Genomic DNA, 23952 nt, shown 5'->3' with positions numbered 1-23952 from the left:
CTGACCTGGTGGAGACCTGTGCTCCGAGGAGCACTTTTTCTAGTTTATAGTAGTGCCGGTGCTTCTGTAATGATACAAATTGATGTACAGTATCCATGGATACAGTTTTCAAAACAGCATGTGCTCTTTACCTTGTCTATTTCACGTGGCAATTTATTTTTGGGGCGGTGTAGCCGCCCCCTATAAGTGAGTTTTGGACACCGACCAAAAAAATTGTGTACCCCCTAACCCTTCCATTGTTAATGCAAATCGATACTTTTTTCATATCAGCCAATCACATTACAGCTAGTGTTATCACCACTAACTGTAATGTGATTGGCTGACTTTGCAAATTCAGGACTGTGATTGGCTAGCGAAACACATGACACATGTGCAGCCCTATGAATAGCAGTATGGACTTTAAAAAAAGTCATTTATCCTTTTTTAAAGTGAGTCATGTTGTGATGACCACACACCGCCCACTTCACACTGGGTGTGATTTTTTCTTTTCCTATTGAGTCAACTTTTCAACTTAATTGATATCTATTTATTTAGATTACATTTGCTTTTAGAATGCAATTATTATTCCTTTTTTAAATAATCACACTATAATGCTGCTATACATCATTGCTGTCGGGTGGAAACCTCATTATGTCCAAAACTTTTACTTTTCAGGATTCAAATTCAAAAGTAGCAATTCCAAAGCTGAAAACTTGGCACGTTTTTCGAGCTTACAGATCTGCTACTTTTGTGTGACGCTGAAGTATGATCAAGTAGGGCGTTAATTTACGAAAAAACACAAAAGGTTTAAATATGGAAATATAAGAGGTTTCTGCCCGACAGCGACAATATTCTGATGTACACCTCTATACTATAGTCATGTTCATTCCTTCATCTTTTTGCCATACAGTTGCTTCAGTTTAAAGAGGACAACGCAGAACGCAGTGGATTTGGTTCAGCAACCAAAGACGTGGATGAGGCTCTAGAAAGGACTAGGGCTAACATTGACTGGGTAACCACGAACAAAGCCCAGGTCCTGAAATGGTTCACTGACGAGGCTGCATAACTCATTAATAATTAATACAAAACACCCACATACTACCTTGTCTGTAAATATGACTGTCTGACATACAATTTAACATGTAAAGCAAAAATACATTTGTATTGCATTTTATTTAAAGATGAAACCAGACGTTTTATTTTCTTCTTTTTTTTAATGTGACGTGTTTGAAGTTGGAGGCTTTTAAAGAAATGTATTTCAAACATTTTAAAGTATTTTATGGATAAAGTTTGATAATGGTTGTTGTCATGTAATGTTGCCATTTGTTAACATCAAACAATGGAAAAAAACTGGCCAGCATCACAACAAACAACATAACGTTCAAAATCTGTCTGTACATAGATGACATATTATTTCTATATGATACAAATCAATCACTCAATGAAGTTATCAAATCCATCAATGCCTATGGCTTGCTAACCTTTCTGACTGATAGGAATAAATCAAATAATAAATCGACTGTTTTACCACTGTGTCAGCATGGTTGGAAGGCTACATCTCACAATCGCCCCCTTCTCCCTCACCACAGGCAATATCACATATCTAGGTATAAAAAAATATCTCCCAAAATAATCATATTTGAACTGGGGACCCCCCACCATGACAAGCACTTGGAATTGTAGGCATTACATTTAGTTTGACTCGGTTCCACAGATAAATATTGTGAAAATAGCGGAACTACAAGCTCACAGCGCCTCGCAGTGCGAGGCGCTGTGAGCTTGCAGATCGACTATTTTCACAATGTTTGCCTCTTCCTTACGCAATATTTGACAATTTGGCCAATTTAGTATTAAACGTCCTTAAATTGTCACTTCAGAAATGTGCAGATACCCTGTATACACTTATACTGTTGGTTGGTTTACTGTTGAGTGAGAAAACAATGTTGCACATTAAGCTAATCAACTGGGAACCCCCCCAAAGTAATTTGGGGTACCTCTTCCTCTGTGTCTCTTCAATATTCCTTCCTTTATACAATTTTCCACTCGTTTGTCACTTATCACTTTGCCTCGTCACGATTCCATCATAACCGTGGATGCCGCACTTCCTTCCGGCCACCTCACAACCATAGGTTAGGGCTTCATGTAAACTTCCCCCTTCAGAAAAAGCGAGAGGAGGTCGGGTATTATTAATGTTTCTTCCATAATCTAAGTTAAATCTCTAAGCCCATGTACTATACTGTATATGTATGTGTGTGTTGGATGGCTTGCCCTCTCCCCTCATATAGACCAGGGGGGTCTTCAACGTTTTTCAGGCCAAGGACCCCTTAGCTGATACTGAGAGAGATGAAGCAGGAACCCCTCCCCCACTACATATTGTATAAAATGTTGTTGCAGATTAAATATGTTCATAGATTTCATAGATAGACGTGTTTGACAGCACTGTCATTGTGTAGTGTTTTCAGACAACCACTTAAACCCTCAATACGTAGAAAACTTGGTCTACTTTTTTTCCCCTCACACCAAACCTCTTTGCCGAAAATAGCCAACCTACAAGCGCTGTGAGGCGTTATGAGCTTGTAGATCTGCTATTTTTGGCTAATGTTCCCCTCAGAGTATGGATGCTAGGTGGTCCAAGTGGTTAATGTAAAAAAAAGAAAGAAAAAAGTTTCGTATCACAAAGGAATTGGCGGCTCCCCAGTAGTAACTCTGTGGACCCCCTAGGGGTCCCGGAACCCCCCGTTGAAGACCCCTAATATAGTCCAAGCAGGTGAATCCACGTTAAACTCTTTCCAGCCCCACTATAATGAATATCTCACCATTAGACAGAGTATAGATGACTGCTGCGTTGAAGGTGTCCCCTGCTCCCAGTGTGTCGACCAGCGCTTCAGGGGGAAAGGCATCCGAGTGGACGACCGAGCCGTCAGGACCCATGGCGTCAGCACCTTTCTCTGCCCAGGCACAAATCAGAATGGCCCTACAGGCACCAGGCACAAATCAGAATGGCCCTACAGGCACCAGGCACAAATCAGAATGGCCCTACAGGCACCAGGATGTATCAGAATCAGACGTCACATCACAGGTTTACAGGTGTAAAACAGTGGGTGAAATTCGTTTTTGTGCATCGTCTTTGTTATATCCATAAGAGAAAGGAGGGAAGAAGAAGAAGGCGGGGCAAGGGGTAAATAAAAAACAAACAACTTAAAAACAACAAGTTGTTGCGATGCGACATGTTGTGAGCTTGTAGATCTGCTATTTTTATTACTTCTAATGTCTAATGTATTTTTTTATGGAATAAAAAAAAAGAATGAAATAAGAAATTGAAAATCTTTTGAAATATATATATATATATTTTAAATAAGAAGTGAAAAAAGGGATGTTTACTTGCGAGTCGCGACCCATAAAATGGGTCCGTCCACCTGGGCGAAACACCTGGAAAAGAGAGAGTCCAGTTGAGAAGCACTCACCCTTTCTTCACCCTGCCGTAGAGGCCCCTGACCGCCGCCTCGGCCGAGTGGAACCCAAAGTGCACGGCCACGTCCTTACTCACAAACACCTGGTTACGGGAGAAACAAGGGAATTGAATGCAATATAAAAGGATAGTGGAGGGCATTTACATCAGGCATTGTGACATACCATATTCACTAAGTATGCTGTGAATATCAATTTATGTTTATAATCATTACATTATTAAGTGTTTGGAACCATTTACAATTCAGGCATTTAGCAGACACTCTTAATCCAGAGTGATTTACAGTAAGCAAGGTAAATATGAGGTAATACATCAAATGCATAGAAATAGTAATCTAGTCTAAACAGTATAATACATATATTTTTAATCTGTACATTGAAACTATACAAACTATAGGATGCCAGGTCAATAAATGAACCTGGCATCTGTCTACATAACATGCTATTTAAAGAGATAGTTCACCCCAAACAAAAACATTTTTTCTCGGTTAGTCACCCCATGGAGACTTGGATGGATATTGTTTTGTTTTTGTCGCATTCCTAAGCCAATAATTTGATGACCAGCGGACCGGTAGGCAGCGGTTCCGGTAGGAGACACGAAGGAGACTCTTTGCGTCTCCTACAGGAACCGCTGCCTACCGGTCCGCTGGTCATCAAATTATTGGCTTAGGAATGAAACAAAAACAAAACAAATATCAATGAATTCAAGTCTCCATGGGGTGACTAATCGATAGAAAAAAAGTCATTTTGGGAGTTAACTATTCCTTTAAATTACATTTTAGCCTTTGCATAAGCCTGCAAGATCGTCAAGGCTAGGGCAAGTGCTACGGGCTAACATGGAGTCTGAAAAGGTGAGTCTTCAGATTACGGCGGAAGATTGGGAGTGAGTCTGCAGTTCTAATTGCAATGGGTAGTTTGCATACTAAGTGTGTCAATAATTGCTGTGAATACGAATTCATGTTTATAATCAACATTATTACGTGTTTGCAACAGTGAGTGTGGTTGAGAGGACTCGTACCACGTCTCCGTGGGGAAACAGCTGATACAGAGGCTCTCTCGTCTTCTCTATCTCCACAGAAATAGTGATTTTGTGTTGCTGTGGCAAGGAGTTATTATACAGCGCCACCTGCTGGATCATCTGCACCTGCTCCTCTGCATTACGGCCCTGAGAACATACAGTGCGGATCATAAAATGGTTATCAATGGTTTTATTTTGCACAAAAACAAGCTTTCTCTGGTGGTATGACGGACCTTAACACCAACACATGGAATGAGTTATAAAAGACATGAATGAACCCTTGGTCACCATACAGTCTCCTTTGATTGATTGATTGAATACTTTATTAGTCAGAAACGTAAAACAGCGCAAGGTACAGTTAGACATTCAGGCTAAAAGAATAACACAAACAAGTCCTGGGGACTTCTTGTGGTCCAATGTATTCAACATAGCATAAAGAATAACACACTAATACATGTCATCAACATATACAAAACACTCTAAAACACAGTACAAAGGAGAAAAAGGGCAAACGTCAGCTGTGAATGACATGTCCGTATTTACCCAAATAATATGGAGATGCCTGACGCAGTGTTTTGACACCACATTTTGATTTAGTGTTAGTCATAGTCTTTTGAATAAAATTCCATTTAGTTTTAGTCATATTTTAGTCATCTGAAATGTTTTGGTTTTTGTCTAGTTTTAGTCGACTAAATCTACAGTTGATTTAGTCGACTAAAATGTATTTTGGTGGTGCCTTGATGGCGTCGTAATGGCTGATTTTACACTTGGTTGCATGCTGAAAATAGCAGATCTGCTATTTTCAGAGAGCAACACGTTCTACTGGATCCACTAGTCCCTCACTAACATTTTAGTCTAGTTTTTATTTGTTGACGAAACTGTCAATATATTTAGTCTTAGTTTTAGTCATCATAGTTAGTTTTTATTTGTTTTTTATTTAGTTTTCGTCAGTGAAAAAAGGTAGTCGAGCAACATTTTTCGTCACAGTTTTAGTCGATGAAATCAACACTGGCCTGACGTCACAGTACTGACATTATAGTGCTGTTGACTGATGTCATACAGTGTCCTCCAAGTACTCTGATAACAGCACTGCAATAAGTACTCCAACAAAGGGTAGTGCACTAGAATTTTGGAGACATTCACAATGTCACAACATGAGGTCAGAACTGTGTCTGACCTCAGATGATGTCGGAGCTGTGATGTTACAAGCAACATAAAAGAAGGGGGCATAGAGTTCAGTTCAACAGTTTGCAGAGTGTCGTTTGATATTGTTTAAGTGGATCCTAAGAGAATCATAGAGACAGATCGTTTAGATTGATATATTATTGCATAATTGACAGACTCAACGACTCAAATTGTTTAAACATGCAGATCTTCGTCAAAACCCTGACTGGCAAGACCATCACGCTGGAGGTTGAGCCAAGTGACAACATTGAGAATGTCAAGGCCAAAATCCAGGACAAGGAAGGCATTCCCCCTGATCAGCAGAGGCTGATCTTTGCTGGCAAGCAACTGGAAGATGGACGCACCCTGTCTGACTACAACATCCAGAAGGAGTCCACACTCCACCTTGTGCTGCGCCTTAGGGGAGGAATGCAGATCTTCGTCAAAACCCTGACTGGCAAGACCATCACGCTGGAGGTTGAGCCAAGTGACAACATTGAGAATGTCAAGGCCAAAATCCAGGACAAGGAAGGCATTCCCCCTGATCAGCAGAGGCTGATCTTTGCTGGCAAGCAACTGGAAGATGGACGCACCCTGTCTGACTACAACATCCAGAAGGAGTCCACACTCCACCTTGTGCTGCGCCTTAGGGGAGGAATGCAGATCTTCGTCAAAACCCTGACTGGCAAGACCATCACGCTGGAGGTTGAGCCAAGTGACAACATTGAGAATGTCAAGGCCAAAATCCAGGACAAGGAAGGCATTCCCCCTGATCAGCAGAGGCTGATCTTTGCTGGCAAGCAACTGGAAGACGGACGCACCCTGTCTGACTACAACATCCAGAAAGAATCTACCCTCCACCTTGTCCTGCGTCTGAGGGGAGGGCAGTAAATGATTGTATAACCCTAAATGTGTCAGTATTGGCTATTGGATATGGCTCACAAAGATTTAAAATAGCTCAGGCCTGGGAAAAGATGTCAAGGCCAACCTGACAATTAATCAATTATTATTACATGAACTAAATTGGGAGAAAATAAATAAAATGAAAGATCCATTTGATTCGGAGAAGATTCCCATGGCCAACAGTGCAGTGGGCATTGGCCCCCCAAACAATCTAGAAAAAATATTTTTAAAAAGGGCAGGTCGGATGGCTCACCAAAATAAGAGCGCATACCATGATGACAAACAGTAGTTTCTCTGGTTGTCTTTGAACCTCTGAACCGGAGTTAGCTGCGGTAAGGACTAGGGGTGTCACGATTCACTTACCTCACGATTCGATTCAAAATCGATTCCTAGGGTGCCGATTCGATTAAAATTGCGATTCTGCGATTAATTGATATTCGATTCGATTCTGCGATTTATTGCGATTTTCTAGGGTGCCGATTCGATTAAAATTGCGATTCTGCGATTTATTGCGATTTTCTAGGGTGCCGATTCGATTAAAATTGCGATTCTGCGATTAATTGATATTCGATTCTGCGATTTATTGCGATTTTATTTAAAAAAAAAAAAAAAAAAAAAAAAAAAAAAATTAAAAAAAAATTAAAAAATCGATTTTAATATTTTGAATCGATTTTTAAAATCGTGGCATTAAGAATCGCGATTTATTCATGAATCGATTTTTTTTGACAGCCCTAGTAAGGACTACATGGTACTATGCACTCTTACTCAGTGGCCATCTAGGTGTCCAACTAAAAAAAGAAATAGCATTTCAAAATCCACCCCTACGTCCTCATCGCGAGAGGTGGAAGCAGGTAATGCTGACTAACAGCCAGTGATCTGGTAAAACTTGCATAGACTAATCTTCTGTACAGTGGCTTAAAGATGAACAAAAAGATGAACCTTCAACGATAACTAGCCCTGGTCCAGCGTGCCACAGACTATGCTAGGTTTTCAAGGTCTACCTAAATTGCAGTGTGGTCAATTGCATTTTTCTATTGACCAGTTTTGTAGGTGGTGTTGAGGAGTGAATCAAAGTTTCCCGGTCTAGCGGTGATATTTTTTTTTTCTGCCCAAAACGTTTTTTACACAAAAAGGTTGCGGTTCTTAGAGGCTTCCCACTGCGGAGAAAAGACTTTCAACCAAGGGGCAAGTCTTAGATATTTACGATGAGGCCGACAAAATGGCCAGAGTGGCGCTGTTTTACCCTGCGCCGACCTGCGGTGTCAGAAAGAATTTATTTTAACGCAAGTGAATGGGTTTTTTGACAAACTTTAGACTAGATTTTCTTACTGTAATAAAAATTGTCATAAATTCTATATGCTTCCAGTCGCTAGTTTAAAGTCTCCTTTCAATCATCAGGATATGCGTTTTGCTAAATAATGGTCCAATTTATTATAAAATTGACGATAAAGTAGGCTATTCTCTAGGAGGAGCGGGATGATTTGATTGACAAGCTACACAACCAATAGCATTCATTCCCCGCCCCCCGCTCTTGATTGACAAGCTACCCAACCAATAATCCACTAGTCCCTCACTAACATTTTAGTCTAGTTTTTATTTGTTGACGAAACTGTCAATATATTTAGTCTTAGTTTTAGTCATCATAGTTAGTTTTTATTTGTTTTTCATTTAGTTTTCGTCAGTGAAAAAAGGTAGTCGAGCAACATTTTTCGTCACAGTTTTAGTCGATGAAATCAACACTGGCCTGACGTCACAGTACTGACATTATAGTGCTGTTGACTGATGTCATACAGTGTCCTCCAAGTACTCTGATAACAGCACTGCAATAAGTACTCCAACAAAGGGTAGTGCACTAGAATTTTGGAGACATTCACAATGTCACAACATGAGGTCAGAACTGTGTCTGACCTCAGATGATGTCGGAGCTGTGATGTTACAAGCAACATAAAAGAAGGGGGCATAGAGTTCAGTTCAACAGTTTGCAGAGTGTCGTTTGATATTGTTTAAGTGGATCCTAAGAGAATCATAGAGACAGATCGTTTAGATTGATATTTATTATATATATTGCATAATTGACAGACTCAACGACTCAAATTGTTTAAACATGCAGATCTTCGTCAAAACCCTGACTGGCAAGACCATCACGCTGGAGGTTGAGCCAAGTGACAACATTGAGAATGTCAAGGCCAAAATCCAGGACAAGGAAGGCATTCCCCCTGATCAGCAGAGGCTGATCTTTGCTGGCAAGCAACTGGAAGATGGACGCACCCTGTCTGACTACAACATCCAGAAGGAGTCCACACTCCACCTTGTGCTGCGCCTTAGGGGAGGAATGCAGATCTTCGTCAAAACCCTGACTGGCAAGACCATCACGCTGGAGGTTGAGCCAAGTGACAACATTGAGAATGTCAAGGCCAAAATCCAGGACAAGGAAGGCATTCCCCCTGATCAGCAGAGGCTGATCTTTGCTGGCAAGCAACTGGAAGATGGACGCACCCTGTCTGACTACAACATCCAGAAGGAGTCCACACTCCACCTTGTGCTGCGCCTTAGGGGAGGAATGCAGATCTTCGTCAAAACCCTGACTGGCAAGACCATCACGCTGGAGGTTGAGCCAAGTGACAACATTGAGAATGTCAAGGCCAAAATCCAGGACAAGGAAGGCATTCCCCCTGATCAGCAGAGGCTGATCTTTGCTGGCAAGCAACTGGAAGACGGACACACCCTGTCTGACTACAACATCCAGAAAGAATCTACCCTCCACCTTGTCCTGCGTCTGAGGGGAGGGCAGTAAATGATTGTATAACCCTAAATGTGTCAGTATTGGCTATTGGATATGGCTCACAAAGATTTAAAATAGCTCAGGCCTGGGAAAAGATGTCAAGGCCAACCTGACAATTAATCAATTACATGAACTAAATTGGGAGAAAATAAATAAAATGAAAGATCCATTTGATTCGGAGAAGATTCCCATGGCCAACAGTGCAGTGGGCATTGGCCCCCCAAACAATCTAGAAAAAATATTTTTTAAAAGGGCAGGTCGGATGGCTCACCAAAATAAGAGCGCATACCATGATGACAAACAGTAGTTTCTCTGGTTGTCTTTGAACCTCTGAACCGGAGTTAGCTGCGGTAAGGACTACATGGTACTATGCACTCTTACTCAGTGGCCATCTAGGTGTCCAACTAAAAAAAGAAATAGCATTTCAAAATCCACCCCTACGTCCTCATCGCGAGAGGAAGAAGCAGGTAATGCTGACTAACAGCCAGTGATCTGGTAAAACTTGCATAGACTAATCTTCTGTACAGTGGCTTAAAGATGAACAAAAAGATGAACCTTCAACGATAACTAGCCCTGGTCCAGCGTGCCACAGACTATGCTAGGTTTTCAAGGTCTACCTAAATTGCAGTGTGGTCAATTGCATTTTTCTATTGACCAGTTTTGTAGGTGGTGTTGAGGAGTGAATCAAAGTTTCCCGGTCTAGCGGTGATATTTTTTTTTCTGCCCAAAACGTTTTTTACACAAAAAGGTTGCGGTTCTTAGAGGCTTCCCACTGCGGAGAAAAGACATTCAACCAAGGGGCAAGTCTTAGATATTTACGATGAGGCCGACAAAATGGCCAGAGTGGCGCTGTTTTACCCTGCGCCGACCTGCGGTGTCAGAAAGAATTTATTTTAACGCAAGTGAATGGGTTTTTTGACAAACTTTAGACTAGATTTTCTTACTGTAATAAAAATTGTCATAAATTCTATATGCTTCCAGTCGCTAGTTTAAAGTCTCCTTTCAATCATCAGGATATGCGTTTTGCTAAATAATGGTCCTATTTATTATAAAATTGACGATAAAGTAGGCTATTCTCTAGGAGGGGCGGGATGATTTGATTGACAAGCTACACAACCAATAGCATTCATTCCCCGCCCCCCGCTCTTGATTGACAAGCTACCCAACCAATAATCCACTAGTCCCTCACTAACATTTTAGTCTAGTTTTTATTTGTTGACGAAACTGTCAATATATTTAGTCTTAGTTTTAGTCATCATAGTTAGTTTTTATTTGTTTTTTATTTAGTTTTCGTCAGTGAAAAAAGGTAGTCGAGCAACATTTTTCGTCACAGTTTTAGTCGATGAAATCAACACTGGCCTGACGTCACAGTACTGACATTATAGTGCTGTTGACTGATGTCATACAGTGTCCTCCAAGTACTCTGATAACAGCTGTGATGTTACAAGCAACATAAAAGAAGGGGGCATAGAGTTCAGTTCAACAGTTTGCAGAGTGTCGTTTGATATTGTTTAAGTGGATCCTAAGAGAATCATAGAGACAGATCGTTTAGATTGATATTTATTATATATATTGCATAATTGACAGACTCAACGACTCAAATTGTTTAAACATGCAGATCTTCGTCAAAACCCTGACTGGCAAGACCATCACGCTGGAGGTTGAGCCAAGTGACAACATTGAGAATGTCAAGGCCAAAATCCAGGACAAGGAAGGCATTCCCCCTGATCAGCAGAGGCTGATCTTTGCTGGCAAGCAACTGGAAGATGGACGCACCCTGTCTGACTACAACATCCAGAAGGAGTCCACACTCCACCTTGTGCTGCGCCTTAGGGGAGGAATGCAGATCTTCGTCAAAACCCTGACTGGCAAGACCATCACGCTGGAGGTTGAGCCAAGTGACAACATTGAGAATGTCAAGGCCAAAATCCAGGACAAGGAAGGCATTCCCCCTGATCAGCAGAGGCTGATCTTTGCTGGCAAGCAACTGGAAGATGGACGCACCCTGTCTGACTACAACATCCAGAAGGAGTCCACACTCCACCTTGTGCTGCGCCTTAGGGGAGGAATGCAGATCTTCGTCAAAACCCTGACTGGCAAGACCATCACGCTGGAGGTTGAGCCAAGTGACAACATTGAGAATGTCAAGGCCAAAATCCAGGACAAGGAAGGCATTCCCCCTGATCAGCAGAGGCTGATCTTTGCTGGCAAGCAACTGGAAGACGGACACACCCTGTCTGACTACAACATCCAGAAAGAATCTACCCTCCACCTTGTCCTGCGTCTGAGGGGAGGGCAGTAAATGATTGTATAACCCTAAATGTGTCAGTATTGGCTATTGGATATGGCTCACAAAGATTTAAAATAGCTCAGGCCTGGGAAAAGATGTCAAGGCCAACCTGACAATTAATCAATTACATGAACTAAATTGGGAGAAAATAAATAAAATGAAAGATCCATTTGATTCGGAGAAGATTCCCATGGCCAACAGTGCAGTGGGCATTGGCCCCCCAAACAATCTAGAAAAAATATTTTTTAAAAGGGCAGGTCGGATGGCTCACCAAAATAAGAGCGCATACCATGATGACAAACAGTAGTTTCTCTGGTTGTCTTTGAACCTCTGAACCGGAGTTAGCTGCGGTAAGGACTACATGGTACTATGCACTCTTACTCAGTGGCCATCTAGGTGTCCAACTAAAAAAAGAAATAGCATTTCAAAATCCACCCCTACGTCCTCATCGCGAGAGGTGGAAGCAGGTAATGCTGACTAACAGCCAGTGATCTGGTAAAACTTGCATAGACTAATCTTCTGTACAGTGGCTTAAAGATGAACAAAAAGATGAACCTTCAACGATAACTAGCCCTGGTCCAGCGTGCCACAGACTATGCTAGGTTTTCAAGGTCTACCTAAATTGCAGTGTGGTCAATTGCATTTTTCTATTGACCAGTTTTGTAGGTGGTGTTGAGGAGTGAATCAAAGTTTCCCGGTCTAGTGGTGATATTTTTTTTTCTGCCCAAAACGTTTTTTACACAAAAAGGTTGCGGTTCTTAGAGGCTTCCCACTGCGGAGAAAAGACATTCAACCAAGGGGCAAGTCTTAGATATTTACGATGAGGCCGACAAAATGGCCAGAGTGGCGCTGTTTTACCCTGCGCCGACCTGCGGTGTCAGAAAGAATTTATTTTAACGCAAGTGAATGGGTTTTTTGACAAACTTTAGACTAGATTTTCTTACTGTAATAAAAATTGTCATAAATTCTATATGCTTCCAGTCGCTAGTTTAAAGTCTCCTTTCAATCATCAGGATATGCGTTTTGCTAAATAATGGTCCTATTTATTATAAAATTGACGATAAAGTAGGCTATTCTCTAGGAGGGGCGGGATGATTTGATTGACAAGCTACACAACCAATAGCATTCATTCCCCGCCCCCCGCTCTTGATTGACAAGCTACCCAACCAATAATCCACTAGTCCCTCACTAACATTTTAGTCTAGTTTTTATTTGTTGACGAAACTGTCAATATATTTAGTCTTAGTTTTAGTCATCATAGTTAGTTTTTATTTGTTTTTTATCTAGTTTTCGTCAGTGAAAAAAGGTAGTCGAGCAACATTTTTCGTCACAGTTTTAGTCGATGAAATCAACACTGGCCTGACGTCACAGTACTGACATTATAGTGCTGTTGACTGATGTCATACAGTGTCCTCCAAGTACTCTGATAACAGCACTGCAATAAGTACTCCAACAAAGGGTAGTGCACTAGAATTTTGGAGACATTCACAATGTCACAACATGAGGTCAGAACTGTGTCTGACCTCAGATGATGTCGGAGCTGTGATGTTACAAGCAACATAAAAGAAGGGGGCATAGAGTTCAGTTCAACAGTTTGCAGAGTGTCGTTTGATATTGTTTAAGTGGATCCTAAGAGAATCATAGAGACAGATCGTTTAGATTGATATATTATTGCATAATTGACAGACTCAACGACTCAAATTGTTTAAACATGCAGATCTTCGTCAAAACCCTGACTGGCAAGACCATCACGCTGGAGGTTGAGCCAAGTGACAACATTGAGAATGTCAAGGCCAAAATCCAGGACAAGGAAGGCATTCCCCCTGATCAGCAGAGGCTGATCTTTGCTGGCAAGCAACTGGAAGACGGACGGACCCTGTCTGACTACAACATCCAGAAAGAATCTACCCTCCACCTTGTCCTGCGTCTGAGGGGAGGGCAGTAAATGATTGTATAACCCTAAATGTGTCAGTATTGGCTATTGGATATGGCTCACAAAGATTTAAAATAGCTCAGGCCTGGGAAAAGATGTCAAGGCCAACCTGACAATTAATCAATTATTACATGAACTAAATTGGGAGAAAATAAATAAAATGAAAGATCCATTTGATTCGGAGAAGATTCCCATGGCCAACAGTGCAGTGGGCATTGGCCCCCCAAACAATCTAGAAAAAATATTTTTTAAAAGGGCAGGTCGGATGGCTCACCAAAATAAGAGCGCATACCATGATGACAAACAGTAGTTTCTCTGGTTGTCTTTGAACCTCTGAACCGGAGTTAGCTGCGGTAAGGACTACATGGTACTATGCACTCTTACTCAGTGGCCATCTAGGTGTCCAACTAAAAAAAGAAATAGCATTTCAAAATCCACCCCTACGTCCTCATCGCGAGAGGTGGAAGCAGGTAATGCTGACTAACAGCCAGTGATCTGGTAAAACTTGCATAGACTAATCTTCTGTACAGTGGCTTAAAGATGAACAAAAAGATGAACCTTCAACGATAACTAGCCCTGGTCCAGCATGCCACAGACTATGCTAGGTTTTCAAGGTCTACCTAAATTGCAGTGTGGTCAATTGCATTTTTCTATTGACCAGTTTTGTAGGTGGTGTTGAGGAGTGAATCAAAGTTTCCCGGTCTAGCGGTGATATTTTTTTTTTCTGCCCAAAACGTTTTTTACACAAAAAGGTTGCGGTTCTTAGAGGCTTCCCACTGCGGAGAAAAGACTTTCAACCAAGGGGCAAGTCTTAGATATTTACGATGAGGCCGACAAAATGGCCAGAGTGGTGCTGTTTTACCCTGCGCCGACCTGCGGTGTCAGAAAGAATTTATTTTAACGCAAGTGAATGGGTTTTTTGACAAACTTTAGACTAGATTTTCTTACTGTAATAAAAATTGTCATAAATTCTATATGCTTCCAGTCGCTAGTTTAAAGTCTCCTTTCAATCATCAGGATATGCGTTTTGCTAAATAATGGTCCTATTTATTATAAAATTGACGATAAAGTAGGCTATTCTCTAGGAGGGGCGGGATGATTTGATTGACAAGCTACACAACCAATAGCATTCATTCCCCGCCCCCCGCTCTTGATTGACAAGCTACCCAACCAATAATGGTCTGGTCTCATTCTGACACATTATAAACACATATCGATGACAAAATGTATACCTTCACACAGGGTGTGATTTTTTGAACTACAATTTAGACATCGGTAGCCATCAAAAAACTTGGTCGGTACGGAAATACAGTCCCTGGCAGAGCATTAGAGACAACTCACTAACGCTATGGACCAGAGCTAAATGATAACTGGACAAATTGTTAAAAGGCAGAGCACCAGAAGAAAATACAGGTAATTACACAAAAACTTGATGATGTAAAACAACAACTAAACTTTTTTTCCACTTTTTTTTCCCCCTCATGTGCAACAAACCTGTTGGATTCAAAGAGATGAGGAAATCACTTGCAGTTGTCAAGTTAAGTACTTTCTGCAAAGGAGTGAAGGATTTCATTTCCGTATGATTCCTCCTATGTTTATTCTTGTGAAGACATAACGAAGAAGAGCACGCACATCCAATCCCAAAGTTGGGCAGGTGCTGAGCGGAAAATGAAACATACTAGGAAAGACAAAAGAAAAAACGCTTGCACACTGTTGGGCTTCAGTTTACATCAAAGAATTGAATGCAGCCATATGTCTGTCTGGTGTTTTGAACTGACTGCTCCATCAGACTGAGTCTGATGAAGAGCATTAGCTCGAAATGTTATTCTTGTGAAAAAAAAATGCACATTTTAGTTTACCATGGTGACGGTTTCCTGTGCACCTCACTAGATAAGTGTTTTACTGTTGTTGGCCACGGTACAAATACAGTCTAATGACTGTAAACCAGCCCTGTCATCCAGAGTTGGCCAGTAGCAACTACTCACCTCCCAGTGAATCCATTTGTACTGACTGAGGTCCACCTTGGAGAAATCTGCTGCTGACACATCTGGTAGGTTCCTGGTGGGGGGAGACATTTTCAATATTTAAAAAAAAAATTGGGTTCAGGTGTACAAGCTGTGAGCTTGTAGATCTGCTATTTTTGAATAGCCAAAGTATAACATATGGTTAAAGTAATTAAAATGATTGTGACACTGTATTAACTAATTATGCTGGGGACCCCCTGGAACAATTTACAATTACAATCTAGGCATTTAGCAGACACTCTTAATCCAGAGCGATTTACAGTAAGCAAGGTAAATACGAGATGATACATCAAATGCATAGAAATAGTCATCTAGGATCATAGGTAAACCAAGAACCTATCATCAGTCTAAACAGTATAATATTTAAAAAAAGAAAATCTCTATATTGAAACTTTACACACACTATAGGATGCCAGGTCTACAAACAAACCTGCCATCTGTCTGGGGGGTCCCCGGACCCCACTTTGAGTACCACGTACTGAATTACAGGATGTCAGCACTTCACACTGATCATGGTTGACATTTTTCAAAAAGACATGATTTTCAACCAAAAATATGATTCAATGATTCATTGTCCAACCAAACCAAACAGAGATGGAATACACAGAAACAGAACAGAATACAACGCAACACAACAGGACAAAGAGAAGCCAAAGTGAACAACACAAGAAGAACTGAACAGAACGGAAAAACATGCTGCTTAATTTGTATTAATTACTGTACAGCTTTCTTAAACCATGAACCCCAAAACAATCAGATAGACATGGAGAGTTTGCTTTGATTACACATCGCCACACCTCATGATTATTAGTGCTGTACTGATTTCTTTTCATGTTTCTGGCAATACTTGGCAGACAGACAATTTGTCATGAAGGAACTGTGGCAATAAAAAAATAAGTATGTTTGACCAGTGCTGAATCTGCTACCACATCAGTGTTAATGTAATGGCCATTATGGTGGTATATTATTAGACATGCAGTGATCATTAGTTGGATCAATTGACAGTGATCATGTAGAATTACTCCCACACCACTACAAAGGGACTGCTACTGTGTTGGGTACTAGCTAGTCTGTTCCTGCACCTATACTTCCATGGGTGCCCTGGGCCTGCTATCATGTTGGTCAGTCAAGCAATCCACTCTCTTCACCAGAGTTTAAGCTTCGAGAGAGCATGTCGGGTGACAGCATGCAACTACTGTAACATGCTCTTTTGGCTAACTACGCTAAACCTATCTACTAGTAACTAGTAACTAACTAGTGTTTATGCTAGCCCTCATATTAACTAGGGAAAGTTCTGCAAAAGACTCCCTGTCTTCCTCTCTCTGATTTCTCCCATACTGATGATGAGAGGACAGGAGGAGGGGTTGTTGCCGATACTGATAGCTCCAATGTGAGCAGTTTATTGGATGACAGAAATATTTCCTCTTCTCAAGCCATGCAGAGACCCGTCAGCCTGGTGGGGAGAAATGTCCTCCTCCACTGGATCTGCCTAATTTGTGTGTGTTTGAGGACTGAGGAGTGGTGTGTAAAAAAGAAAATCACAATCACAAGTCATGAGCTTTTGGATGAGGGTAAAGCCTTCACCGCTATTAAGGTTTACCTGACAGCCATATCAGCCTGTCATGTGGGATTTGCAGACATGACCCAGGGTCTGCCAAGTATCTAAGCCTCTGGTCCCGTCGTGGGATTTGTCCTTTAGTGCTGGATTGACTTTTCCAGCCGCCATTTCAACCTCTGGATCAACTGGATATGAAGGTGTTATCTTTGGAGACAGTGCTACCGCTCGTCTTCATTTCGGCAAAGCGTCTCAGTGTAGACAGTTTGCACAGGGTAGTCTAAAGTGACGATTAAATGAAAAAACCTTAAAAAATAAAATAACAAACTCAAAATATTGAATGAAAAGGTATAAAACACTGGTTGAAATTAAACCAACGCTGAGAACACTAATATGTTGTGCACGTTTTAAAACGTTAACGTCATTGCTTTCATGACTATAATTTGGGAACGTTATTGCTTTTGTACTTATTAGAGCATGTGCTTATTGTAATTGGATTATTTTTTAACTTGGTAGATATATAGAAAGGCCTAACCAGGGACAGGGGTCGCAAATTAGCCTCGGGCTAGAAACCCCACATACAACGCAACGGTTTCATGTTTTTATAACTTAACCTCATACAGTATATACATATAACCTCATATGTCAAAAAAAATGCAAAAGTAGCAGATCTACAAGCTGGCAAATCTGCTTCTTTTGATACTTTTGTGAAAAAGCACAAAAAGTTCAAATCTGCAGAGATAAGGTTTCTGCCCGACAGCAACTATATAAATTTAAAAAAAAATACTCATCCCCAAACCCCCCTCTGTGGTGTGTATTCCCATGGCTTTGAAGGCTTTCAACCCTCACTTTGGTCTGGCCATGCCAGGCTACCTCCTCACCACCAGTGGTTGCACACTGACTCCGCCTAGTGGAGAGCATTGTGCATGTACTGTATATGGATTGGATCCAAATCCTCAGGAAGTCTGATCAGTCGTTTGTTTCATGGGCAAAGCCTCCTAATAGCAAAAGCAATGTCTCTCCTACTGGATTGTGTAACTCAAAGTCCACTGCCAATAAAACGTACATCGTAGTGCATGGGTGGAGCAGTGGTAAAGTAGCTGCCCACCACCACGGAAGTCGTGGGTTCAAATCCACCGTGGTGCATCCGGCTTTGTCGAGCGTCTACTAGAACCCAATTGGCCTGTGTTCGGAGGAGGGAGGTCGGGGCGGGGAGGGTGATAATTGGCACTGCACATAATCCTACGAGCTGGGGCGGTAACCTGTCAGCAGGGAGTGTTGGGCGGGAGGAGTAGCACGAAAGCTCTAAGTGCTCCCGGTGGGGGCTCCTCACTGGTAGGTTAGTCAGTAGGATACATCAGCAGTGATAACACAGATGTGTGTGTGGGGAGGAATCAATTGACTAATTGGGGAGATAAATGGGTAAAAAGTAAAAAAATATATAAATAAAACTTACATCGTTGGCCAGGGAATCAAACATGTGACCTTTCAGCAACAGGACTGTCTTTCTGACTTTCTCTCTCCCTCATTTCTCTGCAGTGGTTCAGCTCTCTCCATTAGACCCCAACATGAAATCATCATGTAATGCTCCATGATCACGTTTATGGAGCCATTCCACACCTGGGTCAAACAGTATTTATACATAGTTGTGTGTGTTTTAACTGCCATTGAGTGCCAGATGGGTGGGGTTTACCACATAGTTTATCATTTTGTTTCCTCTCCATGTACACAATTGGTTTAAAATTTGTATCATTTAGTCAAGCCAAATCTCATTTTAGATGTCAGGCAAAAAAGTGGTTGTCACTTTCCTATGGCTTTCCTACAGTATAACTTAATGTTTTGCAAAATGTGTGTACCTCACCCCCAGAGGCAATACACTGCACTTTTAAAACAAAGCACAAGTATTTGTAAAGAACTATTTGACGCCAGGTCTGATCCAGTGTTGCCAGGTCTGCTTCTTGGGCTTGTTTTTCCTGTAAAGTCGCTTGTAAATATTGGTAGTTGCGGGTTGCTTTTTAGGGGGAGGGCTTGTTTCTGAAGTGTACTTGCTTATTTGGGCATCCTTCCTAATGTTGTTTAAACCAGTGTTTCTCAAACATTGTCATGTCAAGGACAAACATTGTCACCCTAACCCCCCCGCAAATGAATATATTTTTGTCTGCGGACCCCCCATCTAAAGATATTTTGCGCCAGGGATCCCCAAAAAGATTGGTCTTGTTAAAATAAATTCTAAACATTAAAAACATTTAAAGATTCTTTCAAGATTCTTTTTGAAAATGGCAGATCTACAAACTCACAGAGCTTGTAGATCGGCTATTTTCAAATAAATGATTTACGTAATAGGGCTCAAGTGGTAAAACTGGTCGCTTCTTTTGGGCTTGTTTTCATAGACCTGGTCGCTTGTTTCACTCACAAACTCTGGCAACACTGGTCTGATCCCTCCTTCCCATCGGCTCTGTCTGTCTTACATGTCAGAGAGCAGGACGGTACGCGAGCCGGTGGTGGGACACACCACGCAACAGGCACAGGGGGTCTCGCCCGCCTGCTGCCAGGCCACGGCAGAGATGTCCACCCCTCGCCTGGAGAAATCCCCAACAATAAAACTATAGCAAGACAGGCAAAGAGAAGAAAAAAAGAGAGCAAGAGACAAGATTGAAAGAGTGGAAGAATGTAAAAGGAGAGGAAGGAATTGAGCTCTTCATCAGATCTGAGTTCTCGTGCATAAAGCAGCACATGGATCCGTTGTGTAAGAGATGTCGGTATACTAAAACATATCGTCTCTGTCGGGTGGAAACCTCATTATGTCCAAAACTGTTACTTTTCAGGATTAAAATTCAAAAGTAGCAGATCTACAAGCGCCGCTCTTTGAGTTTGAGGATCTGCTACTTTTGATGCTTTTGTGTGATCAAGTAAGGCGTTAATTTACAAAAAAACACAGAAAGTTAGAATATGGAGTTAAGAGCTTTCTGCCCGACAGCAACGATATCCTTATAAAACAATGAATAAAACCTCATTATCATCAGGAGCATTTAAATGATGATGATGATGGAGATTGTACAGATTCCAAACAGTACTTATCCCAAGCCAGCAGGGTAAGGAAGAGGAGGTGAAGTAAGAAGGTATCTCTGGGAGACAGAAGTACAGTATAAGAACACCATTTACCTAGAAAGGGACCAAGTGTGTTAGTATGGCTCCACCTAGGGGGCACGGTGGGGACCACCACAACACCAGTGGAGCAGAATAACCAAGGACTAATAGCTGGAACAACTCAAGATTTTAAAACATGCAAAAAAGGACACACGTTAGCACGAGTACAAATGAAGAACGAAAGAACACATGACCTGCACCCCTTGCACATTTGGATTTCTACACACACACACACACAAAACACAGACCTGTTCATGTGTAGGATAGTACGACTGCCTGTGGTGACGTTGCTGATAACGACGGATGCTGGGAAGGAGCACTGAGCATGCTCAGACAGCAGAGAGATGTCGATGTCGTACTTCTGGAAGTCATTGAGAACAAAGCTACACAAACACACAACAATCACATCAGACAGACAGACAGACAGACAGACAGACAGACAGACAGACAGACAGACAGACAGACAGACAGACAGAAACAGAGAGAATGGGACAGGGAGAGACGGAGGAGAGAGGAAAAGACAGAACATCAGAAGGAAAAAGAAAGACAGAAACAGGGCAGAAGAGAGTAAAGAAACCGTAGCAAGGTAGAAAGAGGGAGACATTGGAGTAGAGAAAACACAAAGATACAGAAAGCGGGTAAATACATATCGAAGACATCAGATCTCCACCACGATCCTACAGGAAATGTTCAAAAGAAGAGATAAGATAGGTTGGAGTGAACACGTGAGAGAGTGGCTGCTTGGAGAGAAGTGGAATAAGTATCAATCATTATAATCTCCTGAGTGTCCAAAGTCATATCAAATCAAAATTAATATCAAAATCAATATGAAGATATATGTACATCCATCAACCTGTAAGGGTCATCTCAACGCTATAGTCTCGCGAGCCAGACTGTTGCCAAACGTTTTCAAACGTTTGCGTCATACAGGCTGGAGCACGGAAGCTCGGAAAATGATCAAGCGATGAAGCGGATGTGACGCCTCCTCACCACTAAATTTGCACGACTGTAAAGATGAAACATCTTTACAGTCGTGCAAATTTATCTGAATATAAAGCAAAATCATCAAAGCATACAGCTTGCTGCTTAGAAGAAATGGAAATTATTATTTTGTATGTAACGATATTTTAAGATATATCATCGTGAACAGAAATGACAAACAGATGGCAGCTTCCTGTCTTGGATTTCGGGAGGTTTCAGACTCCAGTATAGCATTCAGAGATTGTGGAATAGTTGTCTGGCTACACGAGACTACCTCAACACTAACAGGCAATGTAGGATATTGGCCGTGGGGGGTTAGTCACCACTGTCAGAAGATGTGTACAGTATGTGCATATAGCCTACTGTATAAACTGTCACATGACATTTCAAATGTGATGTTGTGATGCTGATTTAGAACTATATTCTGTGGACCTGCAGGACAGAGTCCAGAGAAAATGTCTCTATGGAGACATGTTATCTTATCATGGGGAGATTAAGAGGACAGCTGATAATAGTAATAATGTGTAGCCTAGCTATATTCGTAATGTGTTGGACTGATTAAAATAACAAAGCAGATTATTAGGCCAACCTTTTCCAATGTGACTGTGAGTTAGTAGTAGGGTTGAGATCCTTTCGGATTTTAACGATTCCCTCTTACCGGTCCGCTTCCGGGTTCCAAATGGACCCTTACGGGTCTGTAACTCTGAGAGTGTACAAATGGAACCAAATGGACCTGTACGGGTCCACCTGGTTCCATTTCTACACTCTCAGAGTTATGGTGACCATTGGAAATTAAAACGTTTGAGAACCGCCGGCAATGGTAATTGTATAGCAGACGTAAAGTCCACCACATAGGGTGCATCCACGCGCTCGGAAGTCAGACGTCCCATCCACTCCCATGTTAAGTTAAAAACCGGAACTTCCGGTTTTTAACTTAACATGGGAGTGGACGGGACTTCCGACTTCCGTGCGACAACTTGACGTACATGTGTGGATGCACCCATACCAGCTCTGACAGTGTGATAAAAAACGGTTCCGGTTCCTCAGTGACACAGATGCGTTCCAGGTCTTATTATCAGGTTAATTGCGGTTTAACCTATACTTACTCGGCCACGGGCCCGGGAGCTAGGGACCCCATGAACGCGCACGGAGCCCCTAGAAGCGACAGCACGGTGCAGGAGTTGGACGCGTTCCCACCTCGCTGCCAGCGCTGGGATGAACACCTATAGAGCAGCAACACATATGAATGAATGCCAGGGATTTATTACTGAATGAACCACTACAATGGCAGTGTAAATGCTAACCACACAAGGCCAGCTGGACAATATTGTACACTGAAACTGCTGACACACTGAATTTTGTGGAGACTATTAAATTACTTTCATGTCTTTTGACATGAACTACAGACTTTCCCCCACATGAAATAACAGCTATGCCAGTTTATCTGAGCTCTATTTCAGTATTTTCATAGCCATAATAACTAATAATGAGGTCTTGTTTTCCCAAGACAGTGCAGTAGGTATAGGCTATTACTATGGCTATTACTCACAACAAAGAGCTGTGCCACAGCGACCTCTAGAGTCACAGAATTCAATAGGTCAACACTTTCGGTATACACTTGTGCTTCAGATTTATCAAGTTTTTCGTTGTCACTTGTCAGTGGTAGTGGACAGTCAGGTAACAGTCAGTGCACAACAAAGCATAAAGATCCTGCAGAGTGGCTTAGACGAATGGCCATGCAATGCATATCATCGCCTTTGCAAACATGAATAAAAATAATCAAATAAAACAGTCTTCCCTATTATAACAGTTCATCAAATTCCGAGCGGTTGCCATATTAATTGTTGCTCATGCAGTCCATTGACTGACGGTTACAATACAGATACAACAGGAGAAGCAGCTGTTGTTTCAACAGCACATTATTACATTATTATTATTATGATTATTTAGTTGTCCAAACAGACCTGCTGTCCGTGTCCTCTTCCGGGTATCTGTCCACCACGTTAATGATGTCCAGACACACCAGACCGATGCTGAGGATCTTCTTGTCGCCCATGTTCTCTGTGTTGTACGACACTGACACTGGACATCCGAATTCTTTGGACTTTGGACAAGAGACCTGTCATTATCTGTGTCTTTAGCATAGCAAGGGTTCGGCTTTGTTGTACGGAAATGACCGAGCTCACCCGAAGATAGCCCTGAATGAACTTCAACATAGTGTTTGCACTTTCTCCCCTTTTGGCCCGTACATCTACTTAAACGTTCATATTTCAAATATTACCCCATGACCACGGATGTTAGAATTATCTACGGGCCCTCAGAAGTACCCGTATCTTCCGTATTGTTCGGTGGCCATTTGCCCATTTCTCCATATTTTCTCCAAGTGCTTTCAACTTCGTGACCCTATTGGTTGGAAGGTGTATTGCACTATGATACATTATTAACTGTATGAGAAAATGGCCACCAATCGGATTACAATGCTTTTTATTGAACAATACGGAATATACAGGTTCTTTTGAGAGGCCGTACATAATGGTAATATCCGTGGCCATGGGAAAACACTTTATATTTGAAATTTGAACGTGTATGTAGATGTACGAGCCAAAAAGGAAGAAAGTGCAAACACTATGTTGAAGTTCATCCATGACCGTAGTGTGATCCATGGCTAGGTTGTAGCCTACTTTTACGATATTGTTATTGTGTTGGTC

The 23952-nt window shown here is 41.6% G+C and overlaps 1 protein-coding gene across 2 annotated transcripts; it reads right to left on the bottom strand.

Moving 5' to 3' along the window:
- Nucleotides 1-1772: 1772 nt before the first annotated feature.
- On the bottom strand, nucleotides 1773-23394 carry khk (ketohexokinase). 2 transcript variants are annotated; one of them, XM_084061666.1, is made up of 8 exons: nucleotides 23209-23394; nucleotides 22351-22467; nucleotides 20512-20646; nucleotides 15523-15595; nucleotides 4466-4612; nucleotides 3444-3532; nucleotides 2796-2953; nucleotides 1773-2133 (listed from the first exon to the last, which is right to left on the bottom strand). In XM_084061666.1, the coding sequence occupies exons 1-8, from the start codon at nucleotides 23298-23300 to the stop codon at nucleotides 2030-2032; spliced, it is 915 nt and encodes a 304-aa protein (XP_083917792.1). In that variant the 5' UTR covers nucleotides 23301-23394; the 3' UTR covers nucleotides 1773-2029. The 2 variants fall into 2 exon arrangements, with proteins under 2 accessions (XP_083917792.1, XP_083917791.1); XM_084061665.1 differs by lacking the exons at nucleotides 22351-22467; nucleotides 23209-23394 and having other exon boundaries at nucleotides 20512-21182.
- Nucleotides 23395-23952: the final 558 nt, after the last annotated feature.

Source organism: Gymnoscopelus microlampas (genome assembly GCF_963454915.1).
Source record: "Gymnoscopelus microlampas genome assembly, chromosome: 1".
Lineage (NCBI taxonomy): Eukaryota > Metazoa > Chordata > Actinopteri > Myctophiformes > Myctophidae > Gymnoscopelus > Gymnoscopelus microlampas.
The sequence above is the reverse complement of the archived record's forward strand: the minus strand, read 5'-3'. Positions and strand labels throughout refer to the sequence as shown.

What these genes read in the sequence shown, in the direction of transcription:
- khk (XM_084061665.1), bottom strand. Translation starts at nt 20,867, where the DNA reads ATGTCTCCCTCTTTCTACCTTGCTACGGTTTCTTTACTCTCTTCTGCC. An exon ending in ACAAATGGATTCACTGGGAG is followed by an intron (nt 4,613 to 15,522) that starts GTGAGTAGTTGC and finishes GTATGTTCTCAG; the next exon opens with GGCCGTAATGCAGAGGAGCA. An exon ending in TGTTTCCCCACGGAGACGTG is followed by an intron (nt 3,533 to 4,465) that starts GTACGAGTCCTC and finishes TCCCGTAACCAG; the next exon opens with GTGTTTGTGAGTAAGGACGT.